Here is a 23,486-nt window from a genome sequence, read left to right on the forward strand (position 1 = left end):
TGGTCCCTTTTTAACTTCTTCACCCATCATTATACCATATATGAAGCATTCTCCAACAAACGTAAAGTCACCTTCAGACGATTTTCCTACACTGTCAGGATGAAGCCCGAGGACAATCGGTAGTCTACTGCCGCCAAGTATCCAAACTTCCTGGCCTGATTGAATGTGCCGAGGACCAAGACCAAAAATACCTGACTGTGTCATGAAGAGCGCCTGTGGACGAACCATTTTCTGCGTCCAACCTCCCATGTCGTGGCCGTGATCTGGGTTTCCAGGGACGAGTTATTGGAAGCTCGTAATGAGTTTACCCCAACGACTGCCGGCGGACAGAAATAGGGAGCCGATTGATCCTTCATCCGACTCAACATCGCTATTAGACTTATCCTCAACCACACAGATTCGATCAACGCGAAGACCTTATAAACGAAGAACTCGCTTATCCTCGACTCTTAGACCTTCGCCGACGCCAAAAAGTCCACGATCTGCCGTGTATCCAAGACCATGCCATATGCAAAGGTGATCCCAGAAGTCAGAGGTGCTACGCCTAGAATGATCTTAGACGCCATTCCAATCCACAGCCCACGAGGCAATACCGGGGATATCTGACCCTTCGCCCCCTCTACCGATCAGAGGCAGCAAATCGCCGCTCGCGTCAATAAGACCGATGGTGGTCTGCTCATACACTTCTCGTGCGTCGAAAGAACAATTACATTTTGCGATTGTGGGAAGGGAGACATCATCTCGGAATCCCAAAACACCATATACCTTATCTCGTGGGTCTGTGGCATGACGGTTTCTCCAACGCCAAAGAATCTGGAATAGCGGCTCTCTACGGGTGATATGGAGCCCTCTCATCACACACTGAAGGTCGACAACGCTCCCGTTGTCCCCAAATGCCCGGGGGATTCCGGGTGCACTGTTTTCAAAGAAGCCATCCGCTGCCTTGCGCATCGAGTCCCATGAGATTTCGCAGGGACCCCAGAAGACTGTTGCTTGATGAGGGAGAATGGGTGCTTGGACTGTCCATATCCGTTCCCACCATGGAGCTTTGATGAAAGCTTTGAGAGCCTTTGCAGCAGCATCCACGGCCAAATCATCATCTAACCACCCCGGCTGCTCCTGAGAACCACCTACCCAAGAAACTCCTGCACCAGTTCATCACCTCAACGTGCATAGCGCCTACACAACTCCCCCACGCCACGATGCAAATGCAAGCAACAGTTCCATCGTTGGCCCAAAAATATCCGTTTATCATGCGAGGAATCCTAGCTCAGGCGGCCATTCACCTGTCGTGGTTACGCCTCTCTCAAAAGCGCCATTATATGTGGCTGGCGGCCAAACACCACGGTTTAGCATTACCAGAGTTCCGCCATGCTGTGGAAAATATGAACCAGGAAAACTATTCCGCATTGGTTTCCTATTCGTTTGGTTTAGTGTGGTGCTCATTTGCCTGGTTCGACCCCTTTTCTAAGTCTTGCACTGAGCAATCCCCAACAAACTGGTTGCCTAGCTGGTTTCATCTGCTGCGTGGTTCATGCAATATTGCCAAGGCCCTTCAAACACCATCAATATTTCACATGCCGAATCTTGATGATACTACTGAATTTCCCATGAGCTACGACGGCCTACGTATTTCAGCATTGGCATCTCAGCTATTGCCGTTAGCCACGTCTCCGGTCTGTCTGGAAGTCTTATCAGCTCTCGAGATAGCCTTTGCTCGGGCTTATATGCGACATCGCAATACCCCTCTTCGAAATACTATGAACTTTTGGGTTGGCGAGTTACCTGACGAGTATGTCACAGCATTACAGGATAAAGAGCCGTGGGCATTGGTCATAATGGCGCACTTCTGTATTCTTGTACATCGATCTGAGCTCCGGTGGTTTATGAAAGGTCACGCTAAAAAGATGTTGCAGCTGATTAGGAAGCCGTTGACGGATTCGTGGACTTGTTATATACAATGGCCATGCAATGAGATTGGAGTCTTCCTAGAATAATGACTTTGGTATATTAAAGATAGTTCCTCCTAGGCCTTACTTTACTATCAGACGCATCTTTGCTTTCCTTACTCAATCGACCCTTTGCCCAGCCAACGTGCCCCCCGTGCCTGACCCTCAGGCACCGCATGGATCAGGCAAAGAGGGATCGGTCTTTAGGCTCTACCCAAGTTAGAATGGCGTGCGACTGCATACCATACAAAATTATTGCTGGAGAAACCTATTCTCCTATGTTTTCGGGTCTTACGTAGTAGCACTAACCAGAACATCCAATTCAGTCTCGAACGTTTCTTTCCAGCCACAATCGATAGTTCTAATGTTAAACTTCGGGTTGCTAGTGGTTACTGTTCGAGTAGTTGCGACACACTTCCTTCCTCATCAATGTTTGGTACAGCCTGAAAGAACATTAAGTCCTGCAGGTCTGTGGCGACGGTTGATCTTTGCCAATTCTCTTCTAAATAACAGATTGCATGGAATCTGTAATTGCATTCATTTGCTGATATGCAACGTGGCAAAATTCAGCAAATGAGGCAACCCATTGTGATACATACGGCTCAAACTAACAAGCCAAAGTAATCCCTGATATGTGGCCTGGGGGATCATTGGGCTAGCGGACGATTATTGACTCAGCTGAAGGTGGTTGGCGTTCGGCCAGCTTCAGCCGCATGCAAAGGTCCTGTGCCGAGTTATCATGTTGGTGCCTCTAGAAAAAGGGAGAAGACAACCCATGCTTCATGAGTCGAACGCTCCCATTTACCTCCATTACCACTACAGTCTGGTTGTTTGCGAAAAGAGATATCAGCTAACTTCTTTATGTCAAGCACTTCAATCCAATTATTAACAGCGTGCCTGCCTTTTGGCACAACTTATTCACAGGGTCGGTATGGTCTACACGCCGACGAAGATAATAGCGTCCACAGCACTGCCTACTCCCTTCCCGGCAAACTTCCAAGGTTACTTTTACAATGACAAGTCACCTAAATGTATGTTGTACTTAGCTACCGCATCGTAGCTTACTCACAGTCTAGATCCCGAAGTAATTTACTACATACCACGTGAAAGCTGAGTCACAGTGGTGCCTTATGTGGATCTTCTCCGACAGACGATATAGGATGGGCCGTCAAAACTGACTGTCAAGATATCACTTGACCGATTCCACCGGCGATACCACACCATGGTAGGTGCTATTATAAAGCCCCGGCAAGCCATTCTAGTTTCTAAAAGATCTTCTAAAAAGCCCACCGATAACGTATGCAAAACCATGAAGGTCATTGCAGGAGACCGAAATTGCCCAGCTAGTAAGAGTTGGAGCCAAATCTTTTGCGTCTTTGCCTGGCCAGCGGACACCGTCTACCGAGGCTTTTCTACCAAAGGTCATTTAATCATATGCATCGTTCAGTTTATATCCATGTTTTCTGATAACTTGCAAAGATCAAACGACCTTGGCTCAATCGACTCAGTCGCTAGGAGCACCCTGTATATGGAGAAGGACAGTACACGTGGTCTTTATTTGCCGAGGTTAGATTTGACCTATAAACCGCAAAGGGCACTTGTCTTTTGTCTATGACTGTATTCAAGGAAAATACAACAAATAGGATTTTACACCATGAGTAACAGGGTAGCGGTTCATTGTATCCTTTTACAAGTATGGTCACAACTAGCTTTAAGGTGTAACCAATAGCTTGCTGCCCTTATCGCCAGAGCCAGATGTTAGTTTCCGATATAATAAATATTTATGCCCATACTATTAAGGATACTCCACGGTCAAGATCATGGATTATTAGGTTTTTATCTGTTAGTCTAACCCTACATTGAGCTATAGGGCGATACTAATCTCTGTGAAAACACTATCTGCATACTGGATGACCCTCTCGCGATATGCAGCCTTGTCTCTCCACTTAATGTTTCTCGGGATTGAACTACGATCCTATTCAGCTTTGGTTTACTTATTGTCTGTTTACTAACTGGCATTAAATATTTCTATCTATGGCTTAGCAGGCCTTGCGGGGTCATTCCTTTATCAGACCAGTTGAAACACTTCCCTACCAGTCATTACGTCAGCAGAGTCAGCCCCTCTATTTATACGCAGCACCAGCTCATCTTACAGTTCATCTAAACAAGGCAAACATCAAGTAACAAAGCAAAATGTCATCACAAGGGGAACAGATTTCCAAACAGCTTTTGCTGCAAGATCAACAAAGAATACGGCAGCAACAAATGCGTGCTATGGCGATGGCGCAACAGCAAGCTACGATGCGGCAACAAACCGCACAGCAGATGGGGGCAGGGAGTCAGATGGGATACCAGCAGATGGGGATGGGCCAACCTTACGACATTCCCGCCAACGACCCCAGCGACATACATATTCTCACCGGACGAGGAGTCAGTGTACCAGACTTTGTCGCATTTTTGTGTGCCTGCCGAGAGGGTGACTTATCTACTGTCGAGTCAATCGTCACCTCTCAAACCCGCTCGCCACTCTTCCTTCACCACGGCTTGCTCGACGCCCTGAAAAACGGCAAAGTTGACATTGCACGTTATATTCTCCAGTCTGGAACACCGATTTCACGAAAAACCCCAGAAATTATCCTCAGGGCCCCAGCAGATCAACAAGTTGCTTTATTTCAGCTCCTCACAGAACACGGCTGGACAGTCAATACGCCAGAGGGCCTCCTCCCAAGGCTCATTCAGACAAATAATGAACCACTGCTTGATTGGTTTCTGGAGCATGGCGCAGATCCCAACCTTGGCGGGCCTGAAGCAGATCCATCCCAAGCACTCAGGCTAGCAGCCTCACAGGGCACCGTTGGGTTAGCGCAGAAGCTTCTAAATGCTGGCGCTAAGATGACCAGTAACGGATTGGGATTATTTTACGCTGCAGGCGCCTGTCCCGCAGGTTCTATTCCCCATGCGGGACTTGTTGAACCAAGCGACGAATTTGACAAGTCAAGAATACCCGTCATGGCACTGTTAGTAGAGAATGGCGCTGGCGTGAATGACAAACTTGAGACACAGCATATGACAGCGCAATACCCGATCGTAAATGCAGTTATGGCCGGTGCTGTTGAGAGAGTCAAGTGGCTTTTGAGCCAGGGGGCAGATCCTGACTTGAAGGGGCAGTACGGGAGTGCCAGAGACTACGCCAAGTTTAGGTCGAGCGATGAAATGAAACAGGTGCTAGGAGTGAGCGGTACATAGGACCCCATAAGGATCGGGATTCAAATTACAAGGTGGATCTACTTTATGTCGATTGATTGAAAACCTGCTTGTGCATGCATGAATTTGCTGACAGGATTGACGATCCGCTGATTGCAATCTTGATTTATTGCGCAGCCCAAGAGTTAGCCTTGAAGTGATAAAATTAGCAAGGATAGTGCAGGGATGGGACGGATGGCTTGCGAGCCGGCCTAGCCGGTAGGATTATCGAGCTGGTACTCTGTAATCTCTGCGGATTTTGGGGGCTAGGCTTAGGTGAGACGGCAGTTGTTTAGCTGATCGAGACATGATACGGGAGTGCAATGCCAGTAACTGTCTGTTTACCACTGCGCTCCCATGAAGACGAGATCTTGGCCGTTCACTATGTTGAAAAGCAACATACTCGCTGTTAGGATGCAGATAACTAACCTTCTTCAATTACAACACAATCGCGATCTCCCCTGTTAGCGAAATAACAAGCTTTCTTTTCTCCAGAATCTTTTGTTAATCACTTGTTTATCGTTGTGTTTAAGGCTGGGGGAACCCTTTTCTGAAACACAGAAGGATCAGCTAATCGCGGCAGGCTTCAGGGGTCTTGCGAGATATGACCAATGAACACCGACAGTTGCCGCCCACTACTCGGGTAGGGTCTAGAGACCGACCCCCCGTGCTTTCCTTTCCACCGTAGGTGCCCGTGCGTCAAGCACGGGGGGTAGGCTGACTAGGGAAAGGGGCGGGTGACTGGGGAATAAATTAGATACCTCATTTTTGTATGTAGCCCCACCAAAAAAATAAGTCACTCCTTTAGTTGAATTGTCCCTCTTTACTGCACTGATGATGCCCGCGATATGTCATTACCCCTCACAAACATCGCAACGAAATCACCACTCAACGTCCTCAACACCAACAAGGTAATTACTTTATTCAGTCATGATAATTGCAATTTCTATTCAATTGAGACGATGGATACATCAATCAAAAGCCCTGAACCGGCTCTTACTGCAGTACAAAAATATATCAATTCTGACACCGGAAACCCTAATGTCTTGCGATATACAGCTCATAACCTTGAGACGCGTACTGTCGCGGCTGTCGAGCTTCTAAGGGAAGGATATTACTCCTCAGCTGTTAAAGCTGCTAAGGCATGGAGGGTACCATATAAAAGGTTGCTTTCTCGACAAAAAGGAAAACATCCTGTCTCTCAAAATGGCGGCAACTTCACGCTTTTTTCGCCGGAAGAAGAGAAGGCGATCCTCGCTTGGTGCTGGCGCCGCGTCACTCAGGGACATCATATACAGATGCGTACTCTTCGACAGTATGCTAATTCAATTCTAAAAGCAACTGACCGACTTCCAACGGCTTCTAGATACTGGGCAAGACGTTTTCTAAGAAGATATTCCTCTATTCTTCATAGAAAGAAGAGTTCAACCATCGCAGTGCAAAGAAAGGCGATGGCAGACCGAGCCAACGTCGAAGAGTGGTTTCGCAAGTGGCATGATTACGCGGAAAAAGGCATAGATTACGAGGATGTGTGGAACATCGATGAGACAGGCTTCCAGATCGGTTATCTTAAAAATGGGATGTTCCTGTGGACTTTTGGGGAAATCGACAAGCCTATCTTGACTGATGCACACGAGACAATAAGCGTCACGATCATTGAGTCTATATCAGCAAAAGGACGGGTTATTCCATCGTTTATCATCATGCCGGGCGTACAGCTGCCGTCTCGGTGGGTTGACAACCGCCTTGAACCGGGCACAACGATCGTTACAACACCAAACGGCTATATCGATGATATCTCCGCGCTAGAATTCTTCGACCACTTTGAACGGCTTTCCCGGACTTCTTTGAGTCCGGGAAAAAGAACACTATTACTAGACGGTTGTGAGAATCATTTTACCAAAGAGCTTTTCCAAAAAGCCCAAGATGCAGGCGTGGTGTTGTTCCCTTTCCCGCCTCACTTGACACATATCCTTCAACCGCTAGATGTAGGGCTATTCTGTGTATACAAGCATTGGCATCAGGAAATCCTTCTTCGTGAGATTGCAGATGGCGCTACAGACTTCAATAAAGCTGACTTTTTGTTCCATTTACAGGAGGTACGCGCCCGTACTACTAAGAGAAGCACTATCATCTCATCTTGGCAAAAGACCGGCATCTATCCCTTCGATCCTGAGGTTGTACTAGCCCGTATGATAAATCCCTTATCATCACTATCTTTGGAGGTAGCTGAAGAGTCGTTACCCGGCTATATCTCACGAGGGTCCTCTTCCACCCACAGCAGCGATAGCAACTCCGAAATGAGTGAGGAAGACGGCGTTACGCCGCCTCATGAGATACACCATTCGAATCGTCACGACCAGGAGATTCGATTGATGTCAACGCCACCCCCGTGCGTCAACTGGATCGAAATGAACACGCCGGAGCTCAAGTTACGGCAGATCCGTCAGTACGAGGAATATGTGGCCCTCAGGATCGAATGCTCAATAACCTCGGGCACGCCTCTGACTCCCTCAGTGTCACATGTCAATGAGAAGCTGCAGAAAGCACATACAACTCTCGCAGTCAATGGGATTACTGCGACTCAGGAAATGCGCCGTCTCAAGGAGAAGAACCTTAGAAGGTCTGCCCGGGATCAGGGGACCACCATACTGGCAAATTACGGGCCAATTACTATATATGATGCCAGACTTCGCGTCGCAAAGGATCAGCACAACCGGCTGGCCGGTCAGGCGGCCGAGGAAGCTCGTATGCACACTAAAGAAGTTAGGGTTGAAGTCGGGTATTTACGACGATGGATTGCAGCGGTCAGGAAGATGCTCAGGGCTTCTTTAAAGGATCTACGGGTTGCTGATCTATACAGCAGCCAGCCGACTTATTCTCAGAAAAGGAAGCTATTCACAGCGGCCGAATTTTATATAAAAAAACAACACCAAGATTGTATACGGTCGACGGCGGTGATAGGGTCAAGATACCGGCTTCACCGCGAGCTTCTGGCTAAAAGCAAAGATTCCAAGGTGAAAGCGACTAATGCAAAGAAATCAGAAAGTCGGGAAGCCCCTAGAGTATTTATCTTTCACTGGAATCCCCAATTCCTTCTTCCATTTGACTATGACTTCAATATCGTGAAGGAGGCGTTGGAATTTATTGTCAGTGACGAGGAAAAACGCCGCTCTAATCGGAAGAAGATGTCGTTGGAAGCTGACGGCTTAGAAATCGTTGAAGATGATGAGGAAATGGATGAAGATGATGAATATGATGATGATAATGAAGAAATAGTCATTGGGGATACTATTGAAGTCAGTTAGGGCGAGTTCGTTATCCCAAAGGATGAAGAAAATACCGAATAGTCGTGATGGTTGCTTGGTGTTTTGGCAATATGCATTTTTGGTGGGGGTTGCAAATGGAGGGGTTGGTCCGGTCACAATCATGTAGTTATCCGTGGCAAAGGAAGTACATCTAATTTGGTGGGGCGCACATATAAAAATGAGGTAGCTTAATTTCCCTAGTCAACCGACCCTTTTCCTAGTCACCGTACCCCCCGTGCCTGACCCTCAGGCTCCACGTGTGGAATGGGTTAGGCTAAGGGGGGCCGGTCTCAAGGCCCTACCCGAGTAGTGACTTGGAGAAAGCGTTAATTATAGAAGACGTCAGCACTAACGCTGATGGGATTCGGGCTGTACAGTACCTGCGTCGCTCACTGTAACTCCAATTACATTATCCCTGTGCGTTGATTGTCATACAGCAATGGAAGGGCATATTCCGATGGACGGAGTTTTGCCAACATAAAGTTGATATATAGTCAAAGTGCTAGCTGCGTGGCGGTTCGATTCAGCCTTCATTCACCATAGGCTCGGAGTTTTTTTTACGCTCTGGTTTGGTATAGTCCTTCATTTTATTTCGGTCATTCGTTTACGCCAAGATGCGTGCCACATTCTTTGCCCTGGCGGCGCTGCCATTCTGTGCAATTGCTCAGGACCCCATTCCTGAAGCCGCGCCTGCTACTACCACTACTACCTCTGAAGCTTTCATTCCGCCAGTGATCGACACGTCCACCGACATACCTGTTGATCTTAACCCTGCCACTACCGATGCTATCGTTGTTCCTCAGTCGACCTCGGAAGCAATTCAGGAGAACCCTGAGCCAACTACTCAGCTTCCTCCTGTCGTTCCGGATACGACGACTTCCCAAGACATTGTTCAGGGCACTACTTCTCAAGCGCCACCTCCTGTTCAAGACACTACGACAGGTCCTGTTCCTGTCATTGACACCACTCAGCCCATTGTACAAGAGGGTACGACTCAACCCATTGTTCAAGACACAACTACTGGACAACCAATTGTTGAGGACACAACTTCACAACCAGTACCTCCTGTCCAGGAAACAACAACGGAGCTGCCGCCTCCAGTTGACCCTACCACCACATGGCTTCCTGTAGTGGACACCACCAACCAGCCCATCATCCAGACCCCTGGTTCCTCACAAGAACCTGTTGGTCAGGACACCACTACGGAAGTGCAGGTGCCCGTTGTGCCTACAACAACATCAAACGCTGTTCCTGGCACTACCACTGAGACCAACAACCCTCTGCCTGATACCACCACTGAGCAACAGCCCGCCATTGAAAGCACCACCACCGGTGTCCCACCTGCTGAGACTACCACTGCGCAGGTGCCTGTCCAGGACACTACAACAACAGCCGCTGAGCAGCCTGCCCAGACCACCACCCAGCACGAAGAGCCTGAGCCTACCACCGCCGAGTCCAAGCCCACCAGTAAGGATGACGGTGAGCCTGTCATCACCCAGCCCCCAGCCCAAACAACCGTTGCTCCCGAGGTGGCTACAGCTAGCGTTTCCTCCGTCTCCTCGCAGGTCGCCGCTCTGATCCCCATTATCAACAAGTGGACCGAGGACCCCGAGTCTCTCACCGATGAGACTAATAAGCAGGTCGAGGACACTCATGACGACATTATCGCTGTGATCGTGTCCCTGGGCGGCAAGCCCGACGTTGGCTGTAACAAGAAGCGAGGTCTTCTTGGAGCTATTGGTGATATTATCAACAAGCTCGCTTGTATGGCTCAGGATCTTACCAACATCTCTGGCAACATCATTGCTGGTAACGTGCCCGCCGTCACCGGCGCTGTTCCTCAAGTACAGAGCCAGAATGATGACCTGACTGAGGAGGATGAGGAGAATCAGAGCCAGGAGGAGCAGAGCAAAGAAGAGTCCACCAAGCAAGAGGAGACGACCAAGAAGGAGTCCACTACAGAGGCTCCTACAACCACCGAAGCCCCTACTTCAACGGAGGAGTCTACTACCACCGAAGCGACTACCACGACTACTGGACTTCCGCAACCTTGTGGTGCTGACACATGCGGTGGTGGCGGCGGTGGTTCTTGTCCTATTGGGGCTGGAGGATCGAAAGGAGGACAGATGGGCAGCGCGGCTGGTGACATTAACTGCAATGACATCGCCACCACCACTGTCGACGGACCTCTCCCTACGGACCCTTCTAAGCCCATTGACTTCGGTGACGATCCCTTCACTGCTCCTACTGCCCGGTCCGAGTCTGCATCCCCGCCTTCTAAGCGTGATTCGGAGCTAGTGGCTCGAGCGTTCAACGATGACATGTCTCCCAACCCTTTCTACGTTGCCTCCCTCACGCCCCTTTGGGTGGATCAGACTGGAGCCACCGCGGGACACTGGTTCGGCGCTCCCCCTTTCGCTGGTAAAGGATCTGCAGGAGTCAACGGTATCTATGGCTGCACATCTGTCATTATCGTGTCTGACTTGGGTGTCTATCTGTCTCATATCTGGGAGAACCCCGTCTTCATCGACAGTTCCTGGAACCCCACGCCTGACGACGAATTCGAGGCCACTACTTTCAATGCCCTTCGCGATGGCACCATAAATGCCGAAAGCGTTGCTGGTCTTGTTGGTACAGACCAAGTCCCCGGTGTGCTGCATTCCATGTTTCACCCCAGGGTTTTCGTTGTCACTCCCTTCACCAACGACCTTGAGCGTAGCCTTGGCGTGACAACGACTTTCCGCTACGAGGATCGTGCAAACTACTTGGCCAGTCAAGTTTCTGGCATCATTCCTGGGTCTGACTCAACCGTTCTCGGCTACACGCGTACCGGCCGTGCAGAATCCACCGAGCAGTACGGAACGTGGGGTCGCGCTATCGTCGAGTATGATATGCTTGAGGAGATCGTCTTTGGCTCCGATGACGACATCATGGGTCAGTTCATGGGTCGATGGAGACTCTGGGTCGAGGACCAGCTTGTCACTTCACACAAGTTCATTGTTTACCCTCCTTCTATTGACCTTCCTGAAACTACACCTGCAGCTACACCTGCTGCAGGCCTCCAGAAGCGTGCCGACGAGGAGGCTGCCAGCAAGTGCTTGGTCCGTGGTGGCTCCACTGGTGCTACTTCGGCCGGTCCCTCTTCTACAGACAAGGCCGCTACTACGGCTGATGCCACTTCCACTGCCGAGACTTCAGCAGGCCCTACTACAGATGACAAGAGTGCTGAGGCTACTGGAACAACCACTGCCGAAGAGAAGACCACCGAGGCTGTCGGAACAACTACTAGCGAGGACAAGACTACTGAGGCTACAACCACACAATCTGACGCTGTCTTGTCAACCTCTACCCCAAGCACTTTTATCACCACTACCAGAGCCTCATCCGATGCCATCACATCCGGCGTGACAACTGACGCAGCGACAACTAGCGAGGAAGTCCGCACCTACTACCCTTGCGTGATCTACGGCGGACCTCGCGTCGACAAGCCATACTGCCAATGCAGCACCACAGTCTCCGGCAAGCAATACGTCACTTCAGCTTCTCTGATCGACAACAGCTGCGAGGACTACACCTCATACCCTTCCCCAGTTGTCCCCGTCACCGAAGCCCCAGTTACCCAGGCCCCAGTGCAGACTCCCTTCACTGAGACCAACGACGGCACCGTTTTGGTCTACTCAGCCTACACCCTTGAGTACTTTATGGCTTATACTGTCCACGTCACAGCAACACGTGGTTACGGTGAACCATCAACCGTTTCCACGCCTTTACCTTCTCAAACTGCCGTTGATAACGACGGCGGTGGCCAGTGTGGAACAGCCGATAGCTTATCGAAGAAGGGCTTAGGTGAGGCTTGTGACAGGGCTATTAATGAGTTCGATGCCGATACTGTGTACAAGGGTTACACGACGCGATACAGTCGGTCTAACAAGGGTATCCTTATGGTTGCCTCGGTTGGTCAAGCTGCTTGCATTGCAAAGTTTGAGTGTGATGACTATGGTATTGGCATGAAGGGCAGTGATATTATTGCAGCTCGCGAGAACGCTAAGAAGAACGATGGTATTTGGATTTGCGGACATATTCGTCTGTCCAACTCATGCAGTGTCGTTATGGACTACTGCACGAACTGTAACAACAGCGGTTAGGTTTTTATTCTCTAGGATAGATTATTAGATTTAGACCATTTTTAGCTCTACATCAATTTCAGTTTCTGAACAATGGTTCTTTGTTGATTTCCTTCGCAATGTCAATCTGAAAGCCTCGGTTAAAGTATGGAACGCTACCTTTTAGGGTTAGTGGAGCAACATTTGACGCTTGGAAATACGCAGTAATGAGCCATCGATTCTAACTCTATCACTGCCTCATCCTCAATCATGACGTCTTAAATACTTTGCCAACTCCTCCTCACGATACAATCTTACAACTAATGAATCGTGGCCATGCGACCCCCAACGGCGTGTTTGAACTGTAGAACTTCTAAGCGCAGATGTGATCGGGCAGACAACTCTGTAGCATGTTCCCAATGCGTTCAACGAAATTTGCATTGTCCTGCTGCTATCACCAGCCCCCAACTTCCAAGAGCATCAGAAGTTCAGGAGCCTCCGCGCTCGGTTCAGTCAATCCATACACAAGACGAGAAGATGTACTTAGTAGGTCTATACTTTCGTTTCATCCACGATTCCCCTCACAGCCTCTTCCACGAGCCCACGTTCAAAGTCAGCGTTGCGGAAGGCACAGTATCTAAACCTGTCCTTCTTGCTATGCTAGGTTTGTCTGCAAGGTATGTCATATTTCTCCGTGTTTTTGTGAAAGAACCACTAAACAGCTCTGGTGGGAGTCCAGATTCGCGACAGATCCTGACGTTGTTGCTCGTGGGCCAATGTATCGCGCTCAAGCTACTGCAGCATTGAAGGAAGACTTGGAGCATATCTGTATTGAGAACATCCAAGCTTGTATTCTTGTCGGCAACAACTTCTTTGGTGAAGGTGATGCAGATGCTGAGTCTTTGTATTTTGGTTTGTCCTTGGCGATAATTCTCTCTCTAAACCATATCTAATCGTCTATCAGGACTCGCAAGCCGAATGACTCAAATCCTCAAGCTCGGTGAACTTGACGAAAGCGATGATGGCGTGAGACGAGAGGTCAAGAGACGCATATTCTGGACGTGCTTCATTATCGACACTTGGGCCAGTGGAGGCTCCAATCTATCGCCACAATTCAGATGGCGAACTAAACAACCTCGAGGGCCACTCGACGAGAATATGTTCTACCACATGAGATCTGGAGACAGAGATGTCGCAGACTCAGACTGGAAGCCTGGGCTATGGGCTCACATGGTCAGACTGGTTGGGTTATATGCTCAAATACAGGAGCTTCAGCAAGAACTAGCGAATACAGCTGAGTGGAACGAATCTTTTATAGATGAGTCAGTGCAGAGGCTGGAGACTGAGCTCAGTTCTTTTGAAGAGGGTCTAGGTCCTGGGTTAATGTTCTCAAGGGAAAATCTGGCTTCTTTTGTCAGCCGTGGTTTAGGACGTGTCTTCATAGCCTTTCATCTCGGCTATCATCACTACTACACGCTGTTATTCTACCAATATCTCGATCATCGCCGACCACCTACAAGAAATGGCCGCAAGTACGCTAGCTCCTGCAAAGCTCATGCTGCCATTGTATGCGACGTTCTGAAGGCTTCGCGGGAGGTCCCTGGGGCGGAAGCCGTCTACAACATCGTAGGTCATGTAACAATCGTGTCCTCGTCAGTGTTGTTGCACACATACCTATTTGGAGAGTCCCATGAGCTTGAAGAGTCTCGAGACCGGCTCAGTTCAAACCTCGAGTCATTGGTACAACTACGAAGTTACTGGCCAAGCGTGGAGATGATGGTGAGATGCCTACTTAATAGTTCGTGCTGAATGCTGATTAGTATGTAGATCAAACGACTAGTTGTCTTTCAGAAGAACTGTATGCAATCGATGAACGCAGAGTCTTACCGATTTGACAAGTGGATGGTCAAGTTTCTAATTGCCCATGCACTTGCTCTTGAAGACAAGGTTGATGATAGTTGGTCGGCTGCCAGCGTTGATGCAACAAGCGGAGATACGCATCTAGAACGAGGTCGCATTACTCAAGCAATGATCATGGAGATCCAGAACTACGATGCAGAGGCGATATAAGATGTTCGGAAATTCCAATAATTAAGGCGCATCACACAGATTGTTTTGGTTTCTGTGAAGAGTATAGTGCAGGTGAACCCAAAGAGTAAACTTTTGACAATGGTCGAAGCTCAATATCGTGTAGCTCTTGGCTTATCGCGACGCGACGCGACGAGATTGTCAGTGGGGTGGGCAGATCAGTTAGGGGGTTAGCATAGTAAGAATATGCCGAGCTAAAAAGCCGAAGATAAACGGAGAGTGTTGACGTAAGTAGGCCAACTACAACACTTCAAAGCCGCAAGCTTAAGCCAATCATCAAGCGCCAAAGCCGGAGCTAAGTTCACTACCGCTCATTGAGCCGAGATCCCTGTTTCCAAAGATTCGGGCTCCACAAATCGGCACTCTGTATCGCCTCCAAAAGTAAAATCAGGACATGTTAGAACAGGAGACGGGGAAACGACCAGGAAGAGACATTCTAGCTAGAGCCAAATCAAGTTGCTTATCCTCGCGGCATTAAAGTCCGAGGCATTCGCTCTGGAGTAATCAGGCGCACAGTGTCTTAAAAGAAGAGAAACCCAGAGGCCTGCCTACCCTGCAGCAGAAATGCTATACTCACGAACTTGTGCTTCTTGGGTTTAAAGATGTATAACACTGTAAGAAGTTCAATAAATTAGTTGGATCAATAGAACTTCACACTTTATTGTCACTAGCTACCAGCTACCAGAATAAATAAGGCATAACAATATAACTCGACTCTCATTTAAACGCGTATCCTCCTGGCCCATCACCTTAAGCATCCGTCTTATGCCTGACCCCCTGCTCGATCGCATAAGCTTCCTCGGCGCGTCGCTCAGCAAGAGTGACATACTTGCGGAACTGACGAGTAGGGACTTTGTTCATGAAAAGCTCATCCAGCTCCTCGTAACTTCGCATACGAGTTTCAGGCACAAAGAAGAATGCCATGACAGCAAAGATGACCATGAAAGCACCATAGACAAATCCAATCTTTGCCTTGAGATTGCCATATCCGGGGTTGAACATGTAGGGGGCGACGAATGACCACATGGTGTTGACGGCTGAAGAGATGGAGATGGAGATGGCAAGGGTCTTGGTTCGCAGAACAGACGTGGGGATCTCTCCTGCAAGGGTATACACCGTTGACCCAACACCCACGTTGTAAAAGAAGTTGTACATGGTGTAAAAGCCAACGGACGCCGTAACAGCAGCGGTAGTATTGACTGAACCAGAGATTCCCATACAGATGAGAAGCAGAGAGAGGCCAATGCATCCAGCCAGGTACATGGGCCGACGTCCATAAAAGTCGCCAACAAGGAAAGCAATGGTGGCACCGGACATGGAAAGAATTTGAGCGCCAATCTGAATCTCAAAGGACTTCTTGTCGCTGATTCCAAGGTACTGGTACATAAGGGCGCCGTAATTGGAGACGAACCCAAGGCCAGACATGGGCTCAGAAAGGAACACCATGATGGCGATAAGAGATCGTCGGAGGTTGGTGCCCTTGAAGCAATCGAGGTATGAGCCAAGATTCTTTGAGTCAGCTTCTTCAAGAGTCAACTTGATACGTTCAAGATGACCAGACGCGTCTTCGGGGTCTGAGTACATGCGCTCAAGAGCCATACGCGCCTTGTCCATCTTCCCCTTGCGAACCAGGTAGACAGGACTCTCAGGCATAAAGAGTTGGCCGATCAAAGCAACACCAGCGAAGCCCCATTGAGCAACGACGAGAGACTGCCAGGACCAATTGGATTCCCATTGCGAGCTGAAGTTGGAGAGGATCGCCGAGATAAAGGGGCCAATGCATTGAGCAAGGTTGCAGAAACCAATGGTGGTAGATCGAATGGCAAGGGGTGAGACATCAGCTACGTACGCTGTGCAGAGGTTCTGGAACGCGCCAATGGCAACGAAATTGACCATCTTGCCAGCGAAGAACATTTCGATAGATGTAGATGCGAATTCAACGCCAACTGATCCAATGTTGATAGCAGCTGCGATCAGGATAACCGGTTTGAAGCCGATCAGATCAGCAAAGTATGATGAGGCCCAGGCTCCAAAGATCGCAGCACCATTGGAGCCACCGCTGAGCGCAGATTGCCAGCTCGTCTCGATGAAGTATGAACCGTCGTCGAGTTGTTTGCCGAATCGCTCTTTGAACACAGGAATGCTGATCACGGAACCAGAAGACTGGTTCTCGAAACCACGGACGATGAGAGTCCAAAGCATGACTCCAATCCAGAGGAGAAGCCATGGATCTCTCCTGAGGGTCTGGAGGTAGGTTCGGTTGTGTTCTTGGTGTTGGATGGCATGGCCGCGCGTGTGGTCTGGCGAGACGTGGACGGTTTTGGAGTCTGATCGCTCGACGTGAGCGGTTGATTCAGGCTTCTCCATTGGGAGGGAGGATGTTGACGAGAGATTGCACAAATGGTATGGGTATCAAGAGATAGACAATAGATCTTGTGGAGAGTGATGGAGAAACGATGCCAGTGACAGCAGATGATCCATCTTATAGAAAAAAGAAAGCGTTGCTATTGGCATCGCGGTACAAAGTTCCCCGGATGGAAATGCTTCTCCAACCTGCTGGGTTCACAAGTGCGGGGCCCCAGATGGAGAGAAAAATTAAGGTGGGCTGAGACAAGCATCTAGACCGGCAAGGATAACCTACAGCTGATCCAATGGCGAGCCTCCAAAGCCGGCGCTAATTAGAGTAATGCCGGCTTTGATCTATTTTCATTGGCAACTTGGGAATGGTGGGTAGACCAAGCAAGAATTTGACTCGTGATCCAAGTCACTATTCGGTTACTGATCCGCCGAAATGAATGCATGAACATCGGAAGAGATCATCGGATCGTGCGACGAACCTGACTGCCCATAGATTATTGGTGATATAACTGCTTGCAAGGTCGATTAGAGCAATGAGGCGTTCAGCGAATTCGGAATTCGAGGGGTTTCTCGCGAGTTAATATGCCGACCCAGACACTATTCAAATCTTAGACCATTGAAGGACACGGCGTTGCCGATATGAAGCCATGCATCAGGCATGGACGTCCTCTTGATGAAACATATTAACACTGTTGGTCTCACAATGTGCACAGGAAATATTCGAGTTCAAGTCGACGTAGCATTGCGATTATTCTAGCTAGATTTCTCTGCGTCCTGCTTCCTGTTTGGAGCTCAAGCCTTGGCCTCTTCTGCTTTCTGGAACTCCTCAACAATCTTGGCTAAGATGAACTTGATCTCCTTCACAGGCCATTCCCCTTGCTTGTTATAATCTGCCGTGAATGACCACTTTCCTGATCCAACAACTTCAGTCTTCTGAGTGCCATTCTCACCAGGCAGAACAACTTCCATGGACGTGCTTGGTGGCACTTCAACATCTACACGAACGACCTGCTTTCCTGTCTTGTCACCTTCAAGCTTCCATGAGCTCGACACCCTGCCGTAAGGCGTCAAATGCGATGCAGACGCCCAAGTGAAATCGCCTCCAACAACAGGTTGAACCCTAGATCTCTTCCATCCAGCTTCAACCCGCTGCAATCCAGCAAGTCGTTCAACCATAAACTTGGCGATCGCCCCATAAGCGTAATGGTTGAAGCTGGTCATCTCGCCAGGGTTGATTGATCCGTCAGGTAGCATACTGTCCCAACGTTCCCAAGTTGTAGTAGCTCCCATCGAGATAGCATAGAGCCACGAGGGGCATTTCTCATTGAGAAGCATGGAATAAGCGACGTTGCTATGGCCAGTCAAGGTGAGGGCTTCGCAGACAAAAGGTGTACCAGCAAAGCCGGTGCCGATGCGAAAGGCATTTCTTCGAACGATTTCTGCAAGTCGCGACCCAGCTCGTGATAATTGGTCCTTGTTGAGGAGCTTGAAGCAGATTGCTAACGAGTAAGCGGTTTGCGTGTCTGATACAAGTCGCCCGCTTGGGGAGACGTATTCTTCGGTGAACTCTGCTCGTGCATTGTCGGCCCATGATTTGTAGAGCAAATGATCTTCGGCCTTTCCAAGAACGCTGCAGACGCGTGCCATGATGTCGAGGGAGTTGATCAGAAATGCGTTGGCTACCAGTGGAGGATCTGTCGTGGCTTTGGCAGCATCGTCTGGGGGAGCGCTTGGGTCAAGCCAGTCCTGACAAGATTAGTAAAAGCGATTTTAGAGATGCGGAAAGACTTACGGAGAGTTGATCGGCATTAAAATCCCACAAGTGGGTGCATCGGTCCTTGTTCTTGGGGATGACTTTGAACCACGTTTCCATGGACTCAAACTGGTCAGCCAAGATAGCAGGGTCCGCCGTTTCTTCGTACAGTGCCCAAGGAGCCAAGACAACAACATCATGCCAAATAGCGCAAGGCCAAACAGGGCCCCAAATCCTACATTTGTCAAGGATGTTTGGTGAGACCATTGGAGGTACTCCTCCCTGTCGCTGCTGGTCAAACCATACACCCTTGAGCCAGTCTCGAAGAATCGGGTAACATCCATAGATATAAGTAGCTGTTGGCGCAAACAAGGCCAAATCACCAGTCCAGCCAAGTCGCTCATCGCGCTGTGGGCAGTCTGTTGGAATTGAAAGGAAGTTGTCTCGCATGCTCCAGCGGACATTGCTGAATAATTGGTTCAGCTTATCATTGGAGCATGCAAAGGTTCCTTGCTCTTCCATATCAGTATGACAGACAACAGCCTCGAGCGCAGCGACAACATCCTGGTCTTGGGAAGGCCAGTTGTCGACCTGAACATAACGAAAGCCATGATATGTAAATCGAGGCTCGTACACTTCCGGTTCAGTATCTCCTCTGAGTGTGTAGACATCCGTGGCGTCACAAACGCGGAGAGGCCTCACACCCAGTTCTCCATTTTCGAGGACCTCAGCATGCTTCAATGTGACTTCATGGCCACGCTGTCCTTTAACTGCTTTGATCCGAACATATCCCACCAGGTTCTGCCCGAAATCGAGGATTGTCTTCCCAGATGGTGTTGTGATGTTGGAAATTGGCTTCAATGTTTCAATTCGTCGGACAGGCTCACGATAACCGGCTGTCAAGTTGATCTTCTCAGATATAAATGGCAATGTAACGGCACGCTCCCAATGTCCAGTGACGTGCTCGTGAGAAGACCAGCCAGGTAACTCAACCGTAGCATCGTACTTTTCGCCGTTGTAAATTTCCGCCAGGCGAATGGGGCCTTGAGCTACCATCCAGTCATTGTCTGTTGTAATAACTTGCGAAGACCCGTCGGAATACTGCAACTCGAGCTGTGCAAGGAGGCTTGTGCGCGTGCCATATCTGTTGCGTATGCCGCCATCGAAACTCAATCTGCCAGTGAACCAGCCTTCGGCAAGACGGACGCCCAGACAATTGTCCCGGCAGTCAAGAAGATCGGTAACATCATACGTCTGATATGTCAATTCGTTGTCGTAACAGCTCCAACCAGGCGCCAGGAAATAATCGCCAACGCGACGGCCATTGATCTCTGCCTCATAAATACCTTGCGCGGTTATGTAGAGGCGAGCTGATGCGATGCCAGAATTCAACGTAAATGCCTTGCGGAAGAGATCTTCTGGTTTTGGCTTATCATTGTCCTTTTCTGACCAAGGAGCCGAAATGAAATTGCCTTTCCAGTCACTCCGGTTGAGCAGACCTGTCTCCAGCCAAGCCTGTTCGCTCCAATCGGAAAAGGATGTCTCTCCTTTCCCACGGACTCGGATGCAAACAGTGTATCTCGAACGAGAAACGAGCGACTCAGCTGGCCAAGGCACTAAATGGGACTCTGAAGATTCCACTTGAGAAGTGCACACGAGGTGGTTTTCCTGTCCGATGACCTTCTCCAAGCGCAGTTCATAAGCTTGCTGCTCAAAGCCTGGAGGGGCGTTGCTGAGACGCCAGGAAACGCGTGGTTTGTGCTCATGAACACCCAAAGTGTTGGGACTGCGATAATGCTCAAAACGGACATCGACAACTTGCAAAGACATAGTGACAGACGTTTGGGTTCTGAAGAGACGCAATCCTTCAAATGTGCTGAGGGCTGCGGAGGCCACTTGACTACTACTTTTTATACAGCGCAGGGTGCACTAAAGCCAGAAGCCCCAGACCCCCCGAGTGATGAGTCGAGGTAGTGGGGTTTAGGCACTTTCTCCAATTTTTACTTCGCCGATCCTTGACAATGAGAATCGGTATGAGCTAGCCCGAGTCTGGAGGGGGTGGATTTATCAAGTAGCAGGTAAGCTAGGGCCAATAAATGTATTACGGGTTACGTCTATTGACTCGCAATCGTTGACTTCCAGGTGCCGACAGATGCGAGCGAGATGCCGCACAACATCGATACAAGTGTCTGGCCCTGGGAAAAGTGAAACTCGGACGCAACCCACCTGGCCACTGTACCGCCAACTATCCCCATCCAAACTACAAAGAAGCCTGTCTCGAACCATTTCTTCCGAGTGCTGTCCTTCTTGGAGATCTCCGTGCTCGCCCTCATTGCCGTCCCCCAGGTATCGGCCGTTAGTGTCACCAAACTCCAGATGTGTATTGCTGGTAGAGGCACATTGTAGAAGAACATGCCCGGCACAACATACCAAGACAAAGCAAGTCTTAACCTATCTGGATTGCGCAAAATGTTATAAATCGCTGTAATACCAATTCGCAGAAACAGATCCGGGTAGCTGAAATAAAGCAGCTTGTGAGACGTGAAGAAGTACGAGAGCACGGCCACTGCAACGACTAGAGGTCCAAACTCACGTCTGGCAGCGGCGAAGAATGCCATAGGATGAGACATGGCATAGACACGTGGGATGAGGAGGGATTCGATGTGCGTGGCTCGGGCCCAGCGGACTTGTTGTCGCAACCAGCGTGTGACAGTAGTGGGCGTCTCTGTAACCGTAAGGACGTCGGAAGCAAAGACAACGCCCCAGCCACGGACGAGAAGGTTGGTGGTAAGGTGGCGATCCTCGTTAACGATCTAGCAGCCAGATCAGCTTCGCCTCTAGACTTCATCGACAGGAATGAGTATTGGTCACGTACCATTCGCTTGCCAAAGACCTTTTGCATATACCAGGGCATAAGAATGGCCGATAGAGCTGATAGTCGAAAAGCTGTGCAAGGCCCGCTTTGGCAGTCACTCGTTGCGGTACAAGCGGGCGTGGATCGGGTCAGATAAAGCTCGGCCCAGTAAACCGTGGCAGCTAAGCGCGTTACTACCGTGTCATCGCCGTTGTGCACAGTCAATCCTGAGCTGGCGCCGCCAACAGTAGGATCCCCGGCAATGGTGCTGATGGTCCTCTCAAGAGTGTCCTCCAACACCAGCGTATCGGAGTCTGACGACCACATGAACTCAATGCCGAGTATGTCCGCAATAACAAGCGAAAAGATGAAAGTGGTAAACATTATTCCCTTCTTGTGCATATGTTGTTGAACGAGGCATAGATGTCTAATACCATCTGGGTCGCCGACCAAGCAGCCCTGTTGATCAAGTATAACTCGTGCGAGCTTCATGCAATGCCGGATCACCACGTTGTTGCTTTCCTCTTCGTCGATCTCAAGCCCCTGCTCGTGTTGCATAGCTAAATGTTTAGTATAAAGCCGCTGTGCTATGTCGCCCAATGGCTCCTCTATGTGAATGATCCGAGACTCAGAAGGATAGACCTGCCCATCCTGTTAGCAATGCCGATCTCAAGACGAATTACCTCGATGCAGCACAACCTTCTTAAACACGTAGAACATGTCTTGATCTTCTGCGTCGTTACCATCAATGCCGACTAACATGAAGGCTTGACCTCGAGCTGTCTTGTAGCTCTCAAGAGCCCGCGTAAACAACCCAGGATCCTCACGGTAGCCAACCACAGTCGATATGCAACCGAGCTTCTGAACATTTTTCTGCGTTTCGAAGCCGCTCTTCTCTGTCTCTATGGTATCCTTTCTTTGCAGAGACGCATCTTTTGTTGAGTAGAAGGAGATACGACGTCCTTCGTTGGCAAAACGATTGTATTCGGTCAGGGTAATGCCAAGCAGTATATCTATTGTCATTGGGTGTAGGGTTTGTATGGTAGCCAAATAGAATGCTGGGATAATGAGTATACATCCAGCCAAATTGAGAAGTTGTCTAAGTATCGATGAATTTCGTCCTCTGGGGATACTTGTAAATGGCTTCTCAGCTCTGCTGTTAATAATCTCGAAGGTGCCCATCGCGCCGTGGAAATAGAGTTGTATAGACCGTTGGGGCACCAAAAGTCGTCAGGGAGCAGATAGAGCTTGCATGAAGAAGAAAATGATAATTAGTGTATGGAACAAACTGAGCTTGAGAGTGATGAGGTTTGCGAGAGGTGCAACTGAAATGCTCTTATAGATACGAGACGCTACGGGGATAGAGTCCACTATTTCTCATCTCATTACATAGTAAATATGATAACGAGTAGATAAAAAGTTCTTTGTCCCATTTTATAGGAACTCTAAATACAAAACGGCGCCATAGGAATGTTTCGTGATTGGTTGCTGTCAGTGCGATCAACATCACAGGGTTTTGTCGGGTAGCGTCGTCAAATTTTAAAGTTGGCCGGGTTGAGGTGTCATCTCGTAAAGGTAAGAAGCGGGAATATTACTGGCAAAAGAACGCCCACAATAGGGGACGTGGTCTCTTATATGGTTAAAGTTGGTACACCGCTCTTTCGAAGTCTCTATGAGCTTTAACTTTTTGTTAATATGAAACAGGATCTAATTTCGATCGCCCGTGTTTCCGGCCATTCCTCGTATTTGACTCAGTGATCTTGCTCATGATGGAGCATGACCCTGACGCACCCGAAATGCTCTCAGGGTCTCCATATACCGCCCAATGCC

At 49.2% G+C, this 23,486-nt stretch overlaps 7 protein-coding genes across 7 annotated transcripts; 3 read left to right on the forward strand and 4 right to left on the reverse strand.

Moving 5' to 3' along the window:
* Positions 1 to 555: 555 nt before the first annotated feature.
* BKA55DRAFT_547376 (uncharacterized protein) lies at positions 556 to 1,837 on the reverse strand (the record flags this gene model as incomplete). Its single annotated transcript, XM_046191016.1, has 2 exons — positions 556 to 1,145; positions 1,786 to 1,837. 2 exons carry the CDS (start codon positions 1,835 to 1,837, stop codon positions 556 to 558), a joined length of 642 nt encoding a protein of 213 aa, XP_046040761.1.
* A 2,282-nt stretch (positions 1,838 to 4,119) lies between these two features.
* On the forward strand, positions 4,120 to 5,478 carry BKA55DRAFT_587448 (uncharacterized protein). Its single transcript, XM_046194658.1, has one exon. It carries the CDS (start codon positions 4,143 to 4,145, stop codon positions 5,193 to 5,195), a length of 1,053 nt encoding a protein of 350 aa, XP_046040762.1. The 5' UTR covers positions 4,120 to 4,142; the 3' UTR covers positions 5,196 to 5,478.
* Positions 5,479 to 8,966: 3,488 nt separating this feature from the next.
* Positions 8,967 to 12,660, forward strand: BKA55DRAFT_587454 (uncharacterized protein). Its single transcript, XM_046194659.1, has one exon. It carries the CDS (start codon positions 9,115 to 9,117, stop codon positions 12,643 to 12,645), a length of 3,531 nt encoding a protein of 1,176 aa, XP_046040763.1. The 5' UTR covers positions 8,967 to 9,114; the 3' UTR covers positions 12,646 to 12,660.
* Positions 12,661 to 12,858: 198 nt separating this feature from the next.
* On the forward strand, positions 12,859 to 15,083 carry BKA55DRAFT_587457 (uncharacterized protein). Its single transcript, XM_046194660.1, has 4 exons — positions 12,859 to 13,280; positions 13,343 to 13,515; positions 13,568 to 14,382; positions 14,431 to 15,083. The coding sequence occupies exons 1-4, from the start codon at positions 12,940 to 12,942 to the stop codon at positions 14,671 to 14,673; spliced, it is 1,572 nt and encodes a 523-aa protein (XP_046040764.1). The 5' UTR covers positions 12,859 to 12,939; the 3' UTR covers positions 14,674 to 15,083.
* A 246-nt stretch (positions 15,084 to 15,329) lies between these two features.
* BKA55DRAFT_587461 (general substrate transporter) lies at positions 15,330 to 17,239 on the reverse strand. The gene has a single exon (XM_046194661.1). The coding sequence runs from the start codon at positions 17,056 to 17,058 to the stop codon at positions 15,442 to 15,444; it is 1,617 nt and encodes a 538-aa protein (XP_046040765.1). The 5' UTR covers positions 17,059 to 17,239; the 3' UTR covers positions 15,330 to 15,441.
* A 602-nt stretch (positions 17,240 to 17,841) lies between these two features.
* Positions 17,842 to 20,632, reverse strand: BKA55DRAFT_698756 (bacterial alpha-L-rhamnosidase-domain-containing protein; the record flags this gene model as incomplete). The annotated part of the gene is made up of 2 exons (XM_046200550.1): positions 17,842 to 18,795; positions 18,842 to 20,632. 2 exons carry the CDS (start codon positions 20,630 to 20,632, stop codon positions 17,842 to 17,844), a joined length of 2,745 nt encoding a protein of 914 aa, XP_046040766.1.
* A 284-nt stretch (positions 20,633 to 20,916) lies between these two features.
* BKA55DRAFT_600461 (glycosyltransferase family 2 protein) lies at positions 20,917 to 23,471 on the reverse strand (the record flags this gene model as incomplete). The annotated part of the gene is made up of 4 exons (XM_046196534.1): positions 20,917 to 21,615; positions 21,678 to 22,298; positions 22,356 to 22,799; positions 23,448 to 23,471. The coding sequence occupies 4 exons, from the start codon at positions 23,469 to 23,471 to the stop codon at positions 20,917 to 20,919; spliced, it is 1,788 nt and encodes a 595-aa protein (XP_046040767.1).
* Positions 23,472 to 23,486: the final 15 nt, after the last annotated feature.

This window comes from Fusarium redolens (genome assembly GCF_020744475.1).
Source record: "Fusarium redolens strain MPI-CAGE-AT-0023 chromosome Unknown BKA55scaffold_44, whole genome shotgun sequence".
NCBI classification, from domain to species: domain Eukaryota; kingdom Fungi; phylum Ascomycota; class Sordariomycetes; order Hypocreales; family Nectriaceae; genus Fusarium; species Fusarium redolens.

What these genes read in the sequence shown, in the direction of transcription:
- BKA55DRAFT_587448 (XM_046194658.1), top strand. Translation starts at nt 4,143, where the DNA reads ATGTCATCACAAGGGGAACAGATTTCCAAACAGCTTTTGCTGCAAGAT.
- BKA55DRAFT_587454 (XM_046194659.1), top strand. Translation starts at nt 9,115, where the DNA reads ATGCGTGCCACATTCTTTGCCCTGGCGGCGCTGCCATTCTGTGCAATT.
- BKA55DRAFT_587457 (XM_046194660.1), top strand. Translation starts at nt 12,940, where the DNA reads ATGCGACCCCCAACGGCGTGTTTGAACTGTAGAACTTCTAAGCGCAGA. An exon ending in ATGCTAGGTTTGTCTGCAAG is followed by an intron (nt 13,281 to 13,342) that starts GTATGTCATATT and finishes GTGGGAGTCCAG; the next exon opens with ATTCGCGACAGATCCTGACG. An exon ending in TGCTGAGTCTTTGTATTTTG is followed by an intron (nt 13,516 to 13,567) that starts GTTTGTCCTTGG and finishes ATCGTCTATCAG; the next exon opens with GACTCGCAAGCCGAATGACT.
- BKA55DRAFT_587461 (XM_046194661.1), bottom strand. Translation starts at nt 17,058, where the DNA reads ATGGAGAAGCCTGAATCAACCGCTCACGTCGAGCGATCAGACTCCAAA.